Here is a 19,068-nt window from a genome sequence, read left to right on the forward strand (position 1 = left end):
AATGAGTAAATTCTGTCAGACATGTAGTCCCTTCACGTGCTCAGTACTTAAAGGAAAGCAAATACTTTCTTTAGGCCTTACCAAAGGGAGAACTGTGTGGACACGGCTGTGTATAGAGATGAGAGCGTTTCCCTTCCTGCATGGACGATTTGGGGCAGATGGCTAATACACTTGAACTAAAATGTCACTTGGCAGTGCCAACCGTCCCCTAGGTCTTAAGCAAAATCCAAGACATGCTTACACCCAGATATCCTTCTGCAGCTACATGGAGCTTTAATAAGAGTGAAAAATTCCAATGGTCGGACAGAAATACTAAGACAAGAAATAGTAAAATAATTGAATTACTTTGTCATTATTCTATGAAGTGAGGTGCTAAGCTAGTTGACTCCAAATGCATGTAGCCTTCATAATCATTAAGCCTCCCGATTTAGTAGGGTAACTCAGACCTTTGTCATGTAGATGCTGATCTGCTTAGACAAAAAGTGGAATGATATAACAAATGGAAATCCTCTGGTGTCCTTCGCCTCGTTAAAATTCCAAAGGCCGCCTATCTGGCGCCCACAGCAACCGTGAGATTGCAGAGGCCTCTGATTGTAGCTTGTTTCCTTCTGTCCACCGGCCTTTGTGACTTGTTAAGCCTGTGTTGAATAATCGGTGAGTTGGTGCTATACTGTACCTCAGAAGTTGCTCTTTAAATGGAGGATTTAAGACAAGTGCCATTATCATTTACGGGCAGGTGAGCTGCCTCGGTATGTTTCTCGCAGCCTGTGGAGACTCAGGCACAGCACGCCTATTTCAGAACACAAATGATTCCACATATTTGGAGAACTGAATAGTTTCAACACTAAAGGTTAACTTTTGTTTGCTCTAATAATAGACAAAGTAATGGAGCTAAAAGAGGGTTCATGGTCTGAGGGGTAAACAGACTGAAAGGATTGTTTTTCTCAATCTGGGAGACCCTGTCTAATATTTATTTCTCAGATATCAATCTAGAAAAGTATCTGGAGTAACTTTAATCAAGTACTGCAGGCTTAAGTTAGGCTTCCGGTGGCTGATCCACATGACAGATGGCTAAAGACTACTGATGAGAGAATCAGTGGCTTTTGGAGAGACAGCTGTTGAAGGTGCTCTCACCAGGCCATTGCTTATAATCATTCTGATTAATGAGATTATGCAGTAGAAAAGCAAACAAAGTTGAGGTTGCTAAGCTGACCAAGAAAACGTTTCCTTCCTTCCATTGAAGAGGAGGTGTAGTGTAGGAGGTGAAGGTGTCCAGCTGGTCTTATTACATCTGGTCAGCTGCTAATTTTAGGAAGCATTTCATTAGGATTTGGGAAGTGTGGTCATGAATTCCTTCATTTGCCTTTTTCCTCCACTGGGAAGACTCTGTTGAAGTGATAAATCTAAACTTAGTTTTCTGAGTAGTTGGAATTCTTTTTTTTTTAATTTTTTTAAATTTTATTTATTTTAGAGGAGACAGAGAGAGAGAGAGAGAAAGGGGGAGGACCAGGAAGCATCAACTCCCACATGTCCCCTGACTGGGTAAGCCCAGGGCTTCGAACCGGCGACCTCAGCGTTCCAGATCGACACTTTATCCACTGCGCCACCACAGGTTAGGCCTGGAATTCTTGATAATAAGCCAGCAGAATGCTGCTGCTACTAATAGTTATTAATTGAGCATTTATCGCCAGGAGAAAGAATAGAGGCAATATTACGGAGTGATGGGATTCAGCCGATTCACACTTATTCAGCAGAACCAATTCCTAACTTTTTGTTGAGTTTGGTGAACTGGTTGTTAAAATGACACTTGTAATCAGCGTTCTCTCTAAGGTGGGTGCCTGGGCAGCTGCCCAATGTGGAAATCACAAATTTACATTCTTTACTCTTTTTTAACGTTCATCTGTGCAACAGCATCTTTCTTTCTTTCTTTCTTTCTTTCTTTCTTTCTTTCTTTCTTTCTTTCTTTCTTTCTTTCTTTCTTTCTTTCTTTCTTTCTTTCTTTCTTTCTTTCTTTCTTTCTTTCTTTCTTTCTTTCTTTCTTTCTTTCTTTCTTTCTTTCTTTCTTAGCAAGAGAGACAGAGGCAGAGAGAGGGACAGACAGTCAGGAAGGGAGAGAGATAAGAAGCATCAATTCTTCGATGTGGCACCTTAGTTGTTCATTGATTGCTTTCTCATATGTGCCTTGACCGAAGGGGGGGGGGGCTTCCAGCAGAGCGAGTGACCTCTTGCTCAAGTCAGTGACCTTGGGCTTCATGCCAGCGACTTTTGGGCTTTAAGCCAGCAACCATGGGGTCATGTCTATAATCCCACGCTCAAACCGGATGAGCCTGCGCTCAAGCCAGCAACCTCAGGGTTTAGAACCTGGGGCCTCTGCTTCCCAATTTGACTTTCTATCTTCTGCGCCACCGCCTGGTCAGGCACAGAAGCATATTCTTAGCGCCCAACATAGTAATGCTCATTCCGTTAATAGGTGAAAAAAATTGTAAGTGAGGACCACAATCAAGAAGCAATATGGAGCCTGACCTGTGGTGGGCAGTGGATAAAGCATAGATCTGGAACACTGAGGTTGCTGGTTCGAAGCCCTGGGCTTGCCTGGTCAAGGCACATATGGGAGTTGATGCTTCCTGCTCCTCCCCCCTTCTCTCTCCTCTCTAAAATGAATAAAGTCTTAAGAAAAAAGAAGCAATATGGAAATACCTTAAATAACAGGTTTATTGTTTTTTGTCAGGTATTATTTAATATTTTTTTAATATTTTAAAACTTTCTCTTTTTTTAACTTATTTTTATTAATTTTAATGCAGTGACATTGATAAATCAGGGTACATATGTTCCGAGAAAACATCTCCAGATTATTTTGACCTTTGATTATGCTGCATACCCCTCACCCAAAGTCAAATTGTCTTCTGTCACCTCTATCTGGTTTTCTTTGTGCCCCTCCCCTCCCCTACCCCCTCCCTCTCCTTCCTCGCCCCCTCCCCACCCCTCCACCCCATTCCCTGTTACCATCACATTCTTGTCCACATCTCTGAGTCTTATTTTTATGTCCCATCTATGCATGGGTTCATATATTTCTTAGTTTTTTCTGATTTACTTATTTCACTCCGTATAATGCTATCAAGGTTCATCCATATTATTGTAAATGATCCGATGTCATCATTTCTTATGGCTGAGTAGTATTCCATAGTATATATGTACCAAAGCTTTTCTTTTTTTTTGCATTTTTCCAAAGCTGGAAACAGGGAGGCAGTCAGACTCACGCATGTGCCCGACTGGGATCCACCCAGCATGCCCACCAGGGGGCGATGCTCTGCCCCTCTGGGGCATCGCTCTGCTGCAACTAGAGCCATCCTAGCACCTGAGGCAGAGGCCACAGAGCCATCCTCAGCGCCCGGGCCATCTTTGCTCCAATGGAGCCTTGGCTGCAGGAGGGGAAGAGAGAGACAGAGAGGAAAGAGAGGGGGAGGGGTAGAGATGCAGATGGGCACTTCTCCTGTGTGCCCTGGCCGGGAATCGAACCCAGGACTCCTGCACTCCAGGCCGATGCTCTACCACTGAGCCAACCAGCCAGGGCCTGTACCAAAGCTTCTTAATCCACTCATCCTCTGACGGACCCTTGGGCTGTTTCCAGACCTTCGCTATTGTGAACAATGCTGCCACAAACATGGGGGTGCATTTCTTCTTTTGGAGCCGTTCTATGGTGTTCTTGGGGTATATTCCTAAAAGTGGGATGGCTGGGTCAAAAGGCAGTTCAATTTTCAATTTCTTGAGGAATCTCCATACTGTTTTCCACAGTGGCTGCACCAGTCTGCATTCCCACCAGCAGTGTAGGAGGGTTCCCTTTTCTCCACATCCTCACCAGCACTTATTCTGTGTTGTTTTGTTGATGAGCGCCATTCTGACCGGTGTGAGGTGATATCCCACTCTTTCTTATAACATAATCTAGTTTTGTGTACCTCTTTTATTATTCTTATTTAAGTATTAAATGCCTGAAATAATAAACTACCTTTCAGTATATAATTTTTTTATACTTAAAACGATCATTAGGACAGAGAACCAGTTGTTAAATTATTTGTATCCCACCTCTGATATTATGTATTAGTTAAGAGCTGAGCCCAGGTATTGAACTCATGAGTTTGAATCCTCACTGTATCATTTACAAGCTTTGCAATTTTGAGTAAGTCACTTAACCTTTCTGGGCCTCAGTTTTCTCCTCTAAAATATGCAGATAGTAAGTGCTCCATGCATGTTAGCTGCCTGTTGCTAACACCATTGTTATTGTTATTGATTTCATTAGCTGACCAGTGACTGTGGGAAGAGAGCAGGGTCTATCCCCACACACTGGTCCCTTTGTGGGTCTTTTCCTTATCAGGTGTGATGAGTGAGATAGCCAGGTGAGTGTAGCAGATAACTTAGTGGCATGAGACGTTTCCCATCTGTAACTTTAATTTTTCTCTCCAGCAGCAGCTTCCCAGTGAGTACTACTGGTGATTTCTGTTCATTCTTTCTCTTGCATATTTTTTTCTGGGTCACTACCTATGAAATCAAGGTTTTCCGGCTTAACATTGTGAACAGATAAACCTTAATCGATTCTTTTCCACTACCACGGACTATTAGCTAAGAGACCTGGTCTATCACAAATGGAGGAGTGTGTTCCAACATTCTTAAAATCTCCCCACCAGGCAATATTTGGTTTAATTAAGACAGCCCTGCAGAGGAGCAGGGGGTCATAGAGTTAGTTTTACTGCAGGGCTGAGGAGACAAGAGCTGAAGAGAAAAGCCAGAAAGTGGGCATTTGCAGAACAGCTCAGCTGGCTGAAAGTTGGTATTGTTTAACATCCAACTTCTCAGAAGATTTTCCTTGGCTGGGTGGGCTTGGTGGAGCGCTAGCTTGTGAGTGTTGCTTAGCAACGAGACTTTGTGTCCCCAGTCTCAGTCCTGCTACCCATCCCCTGCCTTCCCTCCACCAGCCCTCAGCTGCCAACCGGAGCCTCCTATTAGACAATCAAGTGTGCTGGAGGGAGGGACCAGAGAGGGGGTGAAGTTTAATCATTGAACTAAGCAGCCTGGAAGTATTTCATCTGTAGCACCTAGTTCCCTGGAGGCCTCCGCTCCTGAGCTAGAGTGCGACTAGACACCAAGCAGAAGTCTCTGTCTCGGGAGAAACCAAACTTGGGAAAATGTTTGCTGTACACTTGATGGCATTTTACTTCACCAAGCTGAAGGAGGATCAGATCAAGAAGGTAAGGACTCAGGAGGCTGAGATGTCTTCACTGACAAATCTGAGGCCCTGCCCACATTCACAAGGATTTAAGAGAGCTTATGAGAAAATGTAGAGAGCCCCGGCCAGATGGCTTAGCTGGTTAGACTGAGCTTTGCCCCGATATGCAAAGATTGTGGGTTTGATCCCCTGTCAGGGCACATAAAGAAATAGATGGTTTCTGTCTGTCTCTCAATAAATTTTTTTAAAAAAACTTTTTTTAAAGAAAAGAAAACATACAGGGAGCACTGGATCAGTAAATACTCATAGAGGGGAAGAGGAAGTAAGGCTCCCACAGGCTGGACATTGCATACTTTCCCGAGACCTTGAATTTCACTCAGAACTTCCTGGCAGATATCACATGGGAAGGGGATAAGGACAAAGTCTTTAGAAAGCAGTTCAATTGTTTGAGTAAGGGATGTTTGGGGGAAAGGGTAAAAGGAGAGGCGAGTCATTTCAGAAGAAATGTTGAGAACTTACCAAGCAATTTGCATGATTTTTCATGTGCTTGGAAGAATATAAATATGGCACCAAAGGGATGTGAGTCTTAATAATGTACAATAATCTAAGTTCTTATTATTTGCTTGTGCTGTTTGCCAGTGGTATTCTATTAACGGTGTGCATTATTTTGCCACTCTGTCCAAGAAACTTTCCTACAAAATTCATTCTGAAGTAGGGTGGTTAAAAGTTGCCAAGGCTCAGCCGGAGCCATCAGCATTCTCCTAGCAGCCTGGAGTGAGCCCAGCCTGCCACTGCAGCCCTTCTAGCCACACCACCTCCAGGAAGTCCTCCCAGCAGGTGGACTTATCCAAGGTCACCCAGGTACTTAAGGTGGTGCTGGGGATTAAGCCAATGCTGCAGACCCCTGCTCCTGCATTCTTTCCATTGTACATGATGCCTCTGGGCTTCTCAAAATCAGAGTGCTGTGTCAGAGGGTTATAGCAAATCTGAAAATATAAATCCATCAGATCAAACCTGCCTTAATTTCCGTTGGTTGGTTAGATTCAGAGCCCTTTACGGGCCTCTTAAGGAGGTGGGAAGGTGCAGCACTTGCTTAGTGAAGATGAAACCTGCAGAGTCTCTCCAGCCCCCAGGGGGGAGTCCTTGGAACTGTGACACCTGTGGTTCTGCAGATTGGTGTCTGTCCCTGGGCCTCTTTCTGGTGTAACCTTTTGTTACCCCTAGAATCAGGCAGGTAGATACCTTGGTTCTTTAGCGTCGGTACAGGATCAGGAGTCCCCTTTGACTGGAAATGCCGCCTCCCCTGACCTCTTCCAAGTTCTTCTGGCTGAAGGGTCAGCCTTTGCCCAGGCCTGAAGTGGCCCGTTCCTCTCCCCGTGGGAGGCACGGAAGCTTGTCAGTGAGCTGAGAAGGGGTAGCCAGGAACGCCTTGTAGCCACCTTAAACAAGTGACTCAACAAGTGTCTGGAGTGGTAAGGGAGGCTGCTTTATGGGTTTGCTGGGATGAGTCACAGGTTCCGGGAACACTGGCTTCTTCACTCCTCCAGGTGGTGAAACACTGCTGGTCCAGAGGCACAGGCCCCTTCTCCCTCCTCAGTGCCCGTGCTTGCTGTCTCCAGGCTACCAGGATCCTGAGCCGCCATTGCCTGCTAAGGGTGCTACGCAAACCCTAGAACGATTTTTTAAAAACTCCCTATGCCAACATTAAAACAAAAACAAAATAAAACTTGAAGGAAAGAAAGATGAAAGGAAGGAAGAGAGGGAGAGAAGAAACTACTCTGACGGCTTCAATATATTGACATTATTTGACCTATTGATAACATTGGGCTGGGCCTGGTCACTGACCTGTAGAATGTTCCCTCATAAGGGAAGGACTGGCTAGGCTTTCAAAGTGTCCTTTTTACAGTTTAGAAAGTTAACGTTACGAAAAGTGGCAATGCTGTCTTTAATCCCACCCCTCACCGTCATATCTGCGGTGTGGAAGGCCTCATGGTCCTTTCACAGTGTGTGTTTCTACAGTGACGTTGCACACATGGTTCTGAACTTTGGTCTGTGCCTGTGGTTATGTTATAGCCACTTGTGAACATTTCTTCACTTCTTTATAATTATTTTGGTACCTTCCTAATAGTCAATCAAATTGGATATGCCATAACTTCACTTTTTCCTTTTATTGGACAGGCTACTTTCAAAACCATTGTTTTAACAGTTAAAAAATGCCATAATAAACATGGTATGGAGTTAATGTTCTCCACCTCTGGGATAATTTCCTCAGGATGGAGTCCCAGAGTGATATCACTGGGTCAAAGAGTTGAACCTTTTTATGACCCTTCATTCATAATACAGGACCTTTGATCTACGTGATCACTAAGGTCCCTTGCAGCTCCCACAGCTGTAATTCTGGAAGTGCTGAGTGTACGTTTTAAAATTTGCTCTTCACATGTTAAACATGCAGCTTGCTGGCTCTTTTGTTTAGAAGACATCCGTATGGTTTGTGGGTCACTCCAAAAGTAGGCTTGTTATCTGCAACTGAAGTGCCCTCCTTAGTACCTGCAACACGTGTGCCTGGTTACACAGGCCCAGAATCACCTTTCTGAGTCTAAAATATATGGATTTCCCCCCATTCTAGGTTTCATTCTTCCCTTCTAGCTACTGTACCGGCTGCTGTGGAAGAGACAGAGAATAAATAAGAAACTGTTCCTAAGTTGACATTCTTTCTGTCCTGACTTTAACTTATTGGAACAGCAGGAGCAGTAACCCAAAGTCCTGAATGACTGTTACACTGCCACCCGCAAATGACCCTAACAGGCCCTGAAAACCATGACTTACCCAGAAGGGATGACATTGTGGGGTGCCCAGAGAGGTTCTCTGGGGCCAAGCGGAAGGCCCTCTGGGAGGGACTTGGGGGGATAAAGGGACAAGCTTAGTTTCCGTGCAGCACGTCTCACCCTTCCCAAGCCCCAGTTACTTGGGTCACGTCTCTTGCGTTGGTTTTCTCTGTGTGCGTGGCACTGCCAACCAATTAGGCATAAACAGACTCAGGGTGAATGGAAGTGCTTAATGAAGCATGCCCTGGTTCCGTCCTACCATCTTATCTTCTCAACATGCTGAAAGCCCAATTATCCTGTTTTGTTAATGGCTCTTTGATGGTTTTCTGGCCTCTCTTTGGCCCCAAGTCCCTGGAGCTATTTCAGTGGTTTGGGTCTCTGTATTGGCCCCAACTGAGCTGGGATGCCTGCCCTCTGGGGTTGGCTGATGGTGGGGCACCTATCCTATGATGAAGGGTCATGTGGCCCCTGCATTGTGATATAATTTGTAGACTGCAGTGCGTGTTCTCAGCTTTGGATAAAAGCGTGAGACAGCAATTCCTCCAGTAACGTGCTGGGGTCCAGTCTTGTGATGTGGAGGGACAGAGAGGCCACTCAGTATACAGAGTAAGGGTGGCAAATACAAGGCGCTTATGACACTGACCCTCTTCCTGCCCTGCTCAATAAGCCATCCCAGTGAGCCCTGGGAATCCAGGCTGCCTCCATCAAATGATTAGCATGAGGGGGAGGGTGCTGCTCTGCCATCTTTTTTTTTTTTTTTTTCAGAGACAGAGAAAGGGATAGATAGGGACAGACAGACAGGAACAGAGAGAGATGAGAAGCGTCAATCATCAGTTTTTTGTTGTGACACCTTAGTTGTTCATTGATTGCTTTCTCATATATGCCTTGACCATGGGCCTTCAGCAGACCGAGTAACCCCTTGCTCGAGCCAGCGACCTTGGGTTCAAGCTGGTGAGCTTTGCTCAAACCAGATGAGCCTGTGCTCAAGCTGGCGACCTCGGGGTCTCGAACCTGCGTCCTCCAGGGAGCTTCATTGTGGGAGTGGGAATTTTCAGCTCGACTGGAGGGCAAGTGTCCCCAGCAACTAAAGCTGGTCACCTGGTGTCTTTGCAGGTGGACAGGTTCCTGTATCACATGCGGCTCTCTGATGAGACCCTTGTGGAGATCATGACGCGGTTTCAGGTGGAAATGCAGAGGGGCCTGGGGAAGGACACCAACCCCACAGCCTCAGTGAAGATGCTGCCCACCTTCGTCAGGGCCATTCCAGATGGCTCCGGTGAGTGAGGCTGGGCTCTTCCAGAGACTCTACCCCCTGGCTCCTCCTTGGCTGAGGGGTACCTGAAGTTTGCTCCTGTACATTGGCTGACCTCTCCAACCCTTTCTCCGCATCACCCATCTCTGACTCTCTAAGTTTTAGTCATACTCAATACCAAAGGTTTTGAACCAAAGTTCCAATGCACCTTGCTTTTTCTCTGCCCACCATGGCCCCATCCATTCTGTTCCCTCTCCTGCTGTAACATCTCAACACTCTTGCCCTAGTCGGGCCCAAGTTATCTTTTTTCTTTTTCTTTTTTTTTAAAGAGACAGAGAGAGAGTCAAAGAGAGGGATAGATAGGGACAGCCAGACAGGAATGGAGAGAGATGAGCAGCGTCAATCATCAGTTTTTTGTTGTGACACCTTAGTTGTTCATTGATTGCTTTTTCATATGTGCCTTGACCGTGGGCCTTCAGCAGACCAAGTAACCCCTTGTTGAGTCAGTGACCTTGGGCTCAAGCTGGTGAGCTTTGCTCAAACCAGATAAGCCCGTGCTCAAGCTGGCGACCTCGTGGTCTCGAACCTGGATCCTCCGCATCCCAGTCCGACGCTCTATCCACTGTGCCACCGCCTGGTCAGACCCAAATTACCTTTTGCTCTCAGTGTAGAGATCACTGCCTCCATCTGGGAAGCATCCCCATGCTGGGTTAGGTGCTTGTCAGAGCACTTGTCACCCGCTGTGTGTGAGTCTCCCCGCATTCTGAGCGCCCAGCATAGCGCCTGATGTATACTAGGCCCTGAAATATTTGTTGAATGCATAATACATGGCATTTCATGCCTAGGTATCTAGAGTCTAGGCTAGTAGTAAATAGCGGAAGGTAGCATGATATAGTAGGAAGAATATTAAATGATAATATTTAAGAAACCTGGGCTCTAGGCACAATTCTGTCACTTCTCAGTGGCAAAATATATAGTCTTAGTTTCTCTATCTGTAAAATGGGAGAGTTGGCCTGTGTTATTTCTTTTCTAAGTCCGCTGTGATAAATCACTTCATACGTAGCAGCTGGAACCAACACAAATGTATTCTTTTACAGCTGTGGAGTCAGAGGGTGAGTGGGTCTCACTGGGCCATAGTCAAGGTGTGGGCGGGGCTGCCCCTTCTGGAGCCTGTGGGGAGGAGCCTGGCTCCTTCCTTCTACAGCTTCTAGAGCAGGGGTCCCCAAACTACGGCCCGCGGGCCGCATGCAGCCCCCTGAGGCCATTTATCCTGCCCCCGCTGCACTTCTGGAAGGGGCACCTCTTTCATTGGTGGTCAGTGAGAGGAGCATAGTTCCCATTGAAATACTGGTCAGTTTGTTGATTTAAATTTACTTGTTCTTTATTTTAAATATTGTATTTATTTCAGTTTTGTCTTTTTACTTTAAAATAAGATATGTGCAGTGTGCATAGGGATTTGTTCATAGTTTTTTTTATAGTCCGGCCCTCCAACGGTCTGAGGCACAGTGAACTGGCCCCCTGTGAAAAAAGTTTGGGGACCCCTGTTCTAGAGGCTGTTTGTATTCCTTGGCTCAAGCCTTTTTCCATCTCCAAGTCAGCAGTGAAGCATCTTCAAATATCTCTCTGTTGTCATAAATGTCACTATGTCATCATTTCTTATGGCTGAGTAGTATTTCTTTGTGTATATGTACCACATCTTCTTTATCCAGTCATCTATTGAAGGACACCTTGGTTGTTTCCATGTCTAGGCCACCGTGAATAATGCTGTGACGAATATGGGGGTGCATTGTCTTTGTGTACCAATGTTTATGAGTTTTGGGGGTAGATACCACCCTATTAAATTTAATTTCTAAAATATATATATCTGACTCTCACCTTTCTGCCTCTTCCACATTTAACGAAACTGTGATTTATCTTATGCCTGTTCAGATAATCCACAGTAATCTTCCAACCTCGAGTTCAACCACTGAGCAAGTTTGATTCCGTCTGCAACTTTAATTCCCTCTTACCTTGCTAACATATTCACAGGATCCGGGATTAGGATGTGGGCATCTCTAGGGACCATTATTTTGCTTACCACAATTGAGTCTCTAGAAGGCATCTTTAAGGTTCCATTCTACCTCTCCATTCTCAGCCTCCGGAAAAGGCTGTGGGAGGGGAAGAAGCTGATGTCTCTCAGGCACCGCCTGTGGTCACGAGGTGCCAGGGACTCACTGTCCCACACATCCCCATGAAATCCCATGGTGTTATCCGCAGGTCAGATGAAAGTACCAAGACCAAGCAGTCTCTCCAGTGTCAGGGGCCCAGTGCTTCCACCAAGCTCCAGCATGGGTTTGGGGGCTCTTAGAGGAGCGGGGATTGAAGTTAGGGAAGCTTTCAGAGGTCTTTGATTGGATTAGTCTAGTCTGGGCCCCTTTGAGACAATATGTGGGTCAAAGCAGTTCAGCTCTGCCTGGTAGTTGGAGAGGCCCCTGGACCTATGATGAGCCCTGTGTCCTTGCTGGTTGGGGGAGGCGGTGACCGGGCTGTGGCAGTGCACCGCCCTGCAGGCACGTAAGCTCTGGACAGAGGCAGTCCTTTGGAACTTTACCTGGTTCCTGATACTGCTCTGAGAGTGCTGAGGGGACCGTGGCCACCCAGCCTGTCGGAGGAAGCACCCGAATCATGGGGTGCATGCGTAGGGAGGCGCCCGGGGCAAAGTCCTCCCGGCTTCCTGTGCGGTGGCTCCTCCTGCAGGGGTGTCCCCACAAGCATCAGAAAGTGGCCTTGGATGATCTGGAGGCTGCTGGGCTGGATGTGTGCCCTCCTGGCTGGCCCTGGCTGCTTCTGGAAGGTTTGACCAAGGTTTAGAAACTCACTTCTCAGGCGAGGAGACACCGCCTGCTTTCTCCACTGTCTGCTCAGCCTCTCACCACACGGTGAGTCCTACCAGTGGTCCTGCTGCCAGGCCCAGAGGCCTCGGTGAGTGCAGGGCCACCCTCAGCCTCTCACCACACGGTGAGTCCTACCAGTGGTCCTGCTGCCAGGCCCAGAGGCCTCGGTGAGTGCAGGGCCACCCTCAGCCTCTCACCACACGGTGAGTCTCACCAGTGGTCCTGCTGCCAGGCCCAGAGGCCTCGGTGAGTGCAGGGCCACCCTCAGCCTCTCACCACACGGTGAGTCCTACCAGTGGTCCTGCTGCCAGGCCCAGAGGCCTCGGTGAGTGCAGGGCCACCCTCAGCCTCTCACCACACGGTGAGTCTCACCAGTGGTCCTGCTGCCAGGCCCAGAGGCCTTGGTGAGTCCCGGACCATCCTCAGCCTCTCACCACACGGTGAGTCCTACCAGTGGTCCTGCTGCCAGGCCCAGAGGCCTCGGTGAGTCCCGGACCACCCTCAGTCTCTCACCACACGGTGAGTCCTACCAGTGGTCCTGCTGCCAGGCCCAGAGGCCTTGGTGAGTCCCGGACCATCCTCAGCCTCTCACCACACGGTGAGTCCTACCAGTGGTCCTGCTGCCAGGCCCAGAGGCCTTGGTGAGTCCCGGACCACCCTCAGTCTCTCACCACACGGTGAGTCTCACCAGTGGTCCTGCTGCCAGGCCCAGAGGCCTTGGTGAGTGCAGGGCCACTGTGGTCCTGACATCATCGGTAAAACGGCTATGGACAGTTTGTCCTGCCAATTCCAGGGTTATTAGAATCAGATGAGGTTATGTGGCAGGAGTATTTAAAATCTCCAAAATGTTGTCCCAGGTCCGCAGTGGCTCTTGTGAGCTGGTGGTGTAATTTCATGAATATTAGCCAACAACTAGAACTGCTAATCCCTTGGGGCCTCCAGTTCAGCAATGTGTACAGTTTCCAGAGAAACCCTCCTGAGTCCGCCCACTCTGTAGTTTCGGCTCCTTTCATCCAAACCTGCCTGAGAGGAGGTGGCCTGTCTGAGCCTTCGTTACCTGTGTTGCAGTCAGTGCGCTGTGACAAACTGTTCTTACAGTGTGCCTTAAGAGTGATGTGATCAGTTGTGCCTTCTCCTTACCAGTCATGAGGGAAGTGCCCATCTCTGAGTGTGAGGGTGACTGCCATTCTGCAGGCCAGAGCCCTGCTGCCTCTCTTCTTGGTCTCTTCCTCCAGGCAGACCCCCTTGGCCTCCTGGAGGGTGAGCCTTGAGTGGCGAGTCCAGGGAGTCCCGAGGTATTTGGCTGATGGGCCCAGGGGTCTGCACTAGCACAGGGGTCCCATACGTGTCTGAGCAGAAGACTCACCTGGGGGCGATTCCTAAACATGCTTTCCTAGACTTGTGCCCCTGGGATCTGAATCTGCAGGGATCTACACATTCAGTCCGAGTGCGCCTTTGGGAGAAGCTGCACGGGGTGGGGAAGGAGCAGGGCCACAAGCCTTGACAGAGGCTTAGCAGGAGTGAACCCCGGTGTGCACTGTACCCTGAAAGGTCACAGGAGCTCATCCAGAGCACGTGGGTTGTCAAGGAAATCTCACTCCCTTGGGAAGTCATTTTAAAAAATATTATTCTTTAATTTAGTTTTAAATTGAGATATTATTGAATATAACATGTTCATTTCAGGCATACAATACAATTATTCGATGTTTGTATAAATTGCAAAGTAATCACCACAGTAAGTCGGGTTTATATCCATCACCACACAAGTTACAAAATCTTTTTTCTTGTGATGAGAACTTTTAAGATCTACTCTCAGCAATTTTTAAGTATGCAATATAGTATCATTAGCTATAGTCACCATGCTGTGTATTACATCCTAATTATGGGAGGTCAGAATAATCTGAATAATGACTGTAAAGACCCTGACGGCCCCCCTTCTGGGCAGGTCCTCCCTCCCTCGGGGTCGAATCAGTCTGTTCTCCAGGTTCAGAGTCACAGAAGGACCGCACCACGTGGTTTCCAGGCAATAGTGGACAAGGTGATTGCATAGTGATGATGCTGACCAGGGAATGAATGAGTCCATGCCAGCCCTGTTCCAGACCTCGCGTGATCATTTCTAATCCGGATTGCTGCGCAAAAAACTCTTTTATTTGAAATCCTTCAGTCTATCCTGGTTGGTGCCAGAGGCGTTTTCCCAAAATCTCAGTCTTGGCACTCCCTTGCTTAAAATCTTTCTGTGGCTCACCCTCACCTTCTGGATAAAGCCCAGGTTCCTTGGGAGTAGGGCGGCTTTTCTATATCCTGCCAGCCTTATTTCTGTCGCACCTCCCTCCTTCCTTAGAAGCACAGTCCTGCCCCCCTCCCCAGTGTGAGCTCATTTCTTCGCTCAGTTTCCTCTCCCTGGGACCGTGGCCGTCCCGTCTGGCTGCCCTCTCATCCTTCAGCGCTCAGCTCTGAGTCGCCTTCCCTGGACTGTTGCCTTCTGCTCTGATGTAGATGCCACTTTCTGTGCTTCCCGTGATCAGAGCATGTGCCCTACTACATGGAAATGCTTTGTCTGTACTTCTGATGATGGAGCCCACAGTCTTTTGTCTTTGCATCCCTAGTACCTGGCATGTAACTTGGCATAGAGTCGTGCTCAGTAAATTTGTACATGGATTGTGTGATCTATGCAACAAAATAACATCTGTGGAAGTATCTCTTATTTGGTACATGATGAATGCTAATGAAATTTGCTCAGGATTAGGTTCCTGGATTTCCTCCCTGATTAATAAATGGCTCCTTTTGGGGTTGATCTGGGGAGATAAGAATCTTGTTTTCCAGATGTCTCCACAAGAACAAAAGATCCAGCTGGCTGGGTCTATAAGTGAGGACTCTAAACCTTTGCTACTCTAACTGTGGTCACTGACCAGCAGGAGGGGCACCCAGGAGCTTGTTTAGGAATGCAAAATATCTGCCCTGGCCTGTTAGTGGATAGAGCGTTGGCCCAGCACATGGATGTCCCAGGTTCAGTCCTCGGTCAGGGCACACATGAAAAGCAACCAGAGGCGGATTTAACGGCAGGCGCATGTCCTGGGCCCCTGACTTCTAAAGGGCCCCGCAAAACCCCATCTTTTCACTTTTTTCTAATGTAAGGGGCTCAATATTTTCTTCTGCGTCTGGGGCCTCAACCGACCTTAATTTGCCTCTGGAAATGACCATCTACTTCTCTCCGCCTTTCTCTCCCTCTTCTCTCTCTCTTTCCCTCTTGCAGCGAGTGGCTCGCTTGGTTTGAATGTTGGCCTCAGGTGCTGAGGATAGCTCCACTGATTTGAGCATTGGCCCCAGATGGGAGTTCTCTGGGTGGATCCTGTCGGGGCACATGTGGGAGTCTGTCTCACTATCTCTCCTCCCATCATTTAAAAAAGAAAGAAAGAAAGAAAGAAAGAGAGAGAGAGAGAGAGAGAGAGAGAGAGAGAGGAAGAAAGAAAGAAAGAAAGAAAGAAAGAAAGAAAGAAAGAAAGACAAAATCTCAAGCACCACCCCCACTAAGTCACAATCTGTGTGTTAATAAAACTCTTGAGAGATTCACAGGCACATGAAGTCTGAAGAGCACCTCTGGAACCTGCCCCGAGCTCTTCGATTGCCAGGAACAGAGATGCCAGGAGCCAGGTCAGGAAAGGGGGTTTGTTGTACAAGGACATGTCGCCAAGAAGAGATGCGCAGGCTCTTGTGGGACTCGGAGTGCAGGAACTGTGTCCACTCAGGCCTCTAGGGAACTGGGACTCAAGAGGTCTCCTCTGTGGTTTCAGCCTACGTCTGTGTGGCCACCCTAGCTACCCAGCTGATCTCTGGTTTTCAGGACGCGTCCATTTCAGTTTCTACCACCTACTAGCCATTCCCCCTGGTGTTTTATTTCACTAGTAGTGAGCCTGAATGGCCAGCGGGCCCCTTAACCCATGCAGCTATGTCTGGGGTCACAGGGTAAAAATGAGGCCACTTGGGTACCTGGATTTGTGGGCACAGCGCTTCACTTCTGTGGGCCTGGGGCATCCAGCATGACACATGTAGCTGCTTTTCAGGTGCAGAGAAGTCTACAGGAAGGCTTGTTGGCTCGCAGGTTTGCAGACCTGAGTTCCCATCCCATATCTGTGGCTGACGCGGAAGACGTTGGCAGGGGTCCTGAGCAGGGGTCCTGTCTGGATCCCAGGCTGAAGTTGTTAGGGTGGGTTGCCTTACCCCAGCATGTGCATCATTTCCCCTTTTAATTACTAGTATTTGTCTTGCACTGGGCTGGGTGGTGTTATGTCTTCTCATTTTGAAGTGATCCTAGTCCAAAATACTGAGCATCCTTGGAGCCTTAAGGACCATCATTTGGTCCTTATCTCCCTTTCCTCCTGGGCGTTATCCCTCTGCCGGTGAGACAGAGACTCATCGGGGCTGGTTTCTCATCCCCCTGTTCCCCGCCTTTTCCTCTGTGCGTGCCTGGAGTGCCGGCTCCCTTCCCAGCTGGGCACGCCACAGAGGCCCCGCCCGCAAGGCCCATCTCTACTGCCACCTGCCAGAGGTTCGCATCTGCCTTCTACAAAGGAACACACTTATCCCTACAGTGTGGCTCAGCGGGTGGGGCCAGTGGAAGACTAGAGTTACTCCCCAGTTCTGTCCCTCACAGGGAAGGCGCAGGTCAATAGCTGCAGCAGGTGTTCATAATGGTATTTACCTCTGTGGGTTGGACCCACAATAAATGATAACTTTATTTTTGTTTATTTATTTATGTTTTTACTAGAAAATGGGGAGTTTCTTTCCCTGGATCTTGGAGGCTCCAAGTTTCGAGTCTTGAAGGTACAAGTCTCTGAAGAGGGGAAACAAAATGTCCAGATGGAGAGTCAGTTCTATCCAACACCCAATGAAATTATCCGAGGGAACGGCTCAGAGGTACCAGGGCAGGGGCTCTGTGAGGTGGAAGGGAGGCTCACTTCTGGTTGTGAAGGCCATGCTTTAGTCTGGCGTGCTGTGCTTTCTCTTCTCTGCAGCTGTTTGAGTACGTAGCTGACTGTCTGGCAGATTTCATGCAGACCAAAGGGCTGAAGCAGAAGAAACTGCCCCTCGGCCTAACCTTCTCTTTTCCCTGCAGACAGACTAAATTGGAAGAGGTAAGGCTGGGCCAGGGTGGCGAGATGTTGTACAAGGTTTGGAGTTTGGGGCTGGAGAATGTGCAGGAGGCAGGCTGGGAACAGGAGGGACTAGTAGGACTTTTTGCTTGTTTTTTCTCCTTTTTCTTTCTTTTCTTTTTTTTTAGCTAGAGAGAGACAGATAGACAGGAAGGGAAAGAGATGATAAGCATCAACTCATAGTTGTGGCACTTTAGTTGTTCATTGATTGCTTCTCATACGAGCCTTGACTTGGGGGGGGCAGTGACCCCTTGCTCAAGCCAGAGACCTTTGGGCTCAAGCCAAGGACCATGGGATCATTTTAATAATCCCCCACTCAAGTTGGTGAGCCTGTGCTCAAGCCGGTAACATTGGGGTTTCAGGCCTGGGACCGCAGCATCCCAGGTCGACGCTCTGTCCACTGCACCACCACCAGTGAGGCCAGATCTTTCTTTCCTTTTTTTTTTTTTTGTATTTTTCCGAAGTTGGAAATGGGGAGACAGTCAGACAGACTCCTGCATGCGCCCAACCGGGATCCACCCAGCATGCCCACCGAGGGCGATGCTCTGCCCATCTAGGGTGCCGCTCTGCTGCAACCAGAGCCATTCTAGCGCCTGAGGCAGAGGCCATGGAGCCATCCTCAGTGCCAGGGCCAACTTTGCTCCAATGGAGCCTTGGCTGCGGGAGGGGAAGAGAGAGACAGAGAGGAAGGAGAGGGGGAGGGGTAGAGAAACAGATGGGCACTTCTCCTGTGTGCCGTGGCCGGGAATTGAACCTGGGACTCCTGCATGCCAGGCTGACGCTCTACCACTGAGCCAACTGGCCGGGGCCTTCTTTTTTTTTTTTTAAGTGAGAGTAAGGGAGATACAGAGACAGACTCCTGCATGCACCCTGACTGTGATCTACCCAGCTACACCCATTTGAGGCTGATGCTCTGCCCATCTGGGTTGACTCACAACTAAGCTATTTTTAGTGCCTGATGTGGAGGCTCCACAAAGCCATACTCAGCACCCAGGGCCAACTCACTTGAGGCAGTTGAACCATGGCTATGGGAGGAGAAAAGAGAGAGAGAAAAGGTAAGGGGAGAAGTGGATGGTTGCCTCTTCCACATACTGGGTTGACGCTCTACTGCTGAGCCGACTGGCCAGGGCCAGTTTTCAATTTTTAAACAGAGAGATATCAAACCCAATTTTGTGTAAATCTGAGAAAATAAATAAGGGTCCATGTGAAAGGATAACAAGCTTTTTGGGGTCATGGGGTTATGGTCAAGAACCAGGTCTTCCCAGGCCATGCATGTGTGGTGTGGGGGCCCATGATCTCCTACCACATATACTGGTCATGACACTCAACTGACAGTCACTTCATGGACCACCTTGATATCATGGACCGCCTTGGGATGTGTTTGATATAGCTGACTTATGAGTGTCAGATAGTAGAAAGGAAATGGGTTTTCAGGTCCCATATACCTGGCTTTGAATCATGGTTCAGAAAAGTTGTGTCCCCTGGGCAGTTACTTAACTTCTTGAGGTCCTTGTTTTCTCATCTGTAAAACATGGTTAATAATATTTGCTTGCTGGGCCAAGGTGGAGCTCAGACAAAACATCTGCATCATGCTCAACACTGTGCCTGATGTGTGAGCGTCAGCTGCTGGTGGGGATGATTGTTCCTGTGTCTCTTCCAACTTTTGTACCTTGTCCCCAATTCAACAGATGCTTCTGGGGGGCAGGTACTGCTTTATATTGTTCTTTCTCTCCCCTCTCCCGCACCCCAG

The 19,068-nt window shown here is 48.1% G+C and overlaps 1 protein-coding gene across 3 annotated transcripts in view; it reads left to right on the forward strand.

The window, feature by feature from the left end:
• Positions 1 to 5,062: 5,062 nt before the first annotated feature.
• The window catches only part of HKDC1 (hexokinase domain containing 1), a 61,700-nt gene continuing 47,694 nt past the window's right edge, over positions 5,063 to 19,068 (forward strand). For 2 of the 3 annotated variants that reach the window (XR_010746948.1, XM_066348155.1), the window contains exons 1-4: positions 5,064 to 5,240; positions 9,157 to 9,319; positions 16,934 to 17,082; positions 17,181 to 17,300. Coding sequence is in view for 2 of the 3 variants with exons in the window: in XM_066348155.1 (XP_066204252.1) it covers positions 5,178 to 5,240; positions 9,157 to 9,319; positions 16,934 to 17,082; positions 17,181 to 17,300 (495 nt within the window). In the remaining variant the exon portion in view is untranslated. Of the gene's footprint in view, positions 5,241 to 9,156; positions 9,320 to 16,933; positions 17,083 to 17,180; positions 17,301 to 19,068 lie in introns of all 3 variants that reach the window. The other variant, XM_066348156.1, reaches the window with a different exon arrangement.

The sequence above is a fragment of the Saccopteryx leptura genome, chromosome 9 (assembly GCF_036850995.1).
Source record: "Saccopteryx leptura isolate mSacLep1 chromosome 9, mSacLep1_pri_phased_curated, whole genome shotgun sequence".
Classification (NCBI taxonomy): domain Eukaryota; kingdom Metazoa; phylum Chordata; class Mammalia; order Chiroptera; family Emballonuridae; genus Saccopteryx; species Saccopteryx leptura.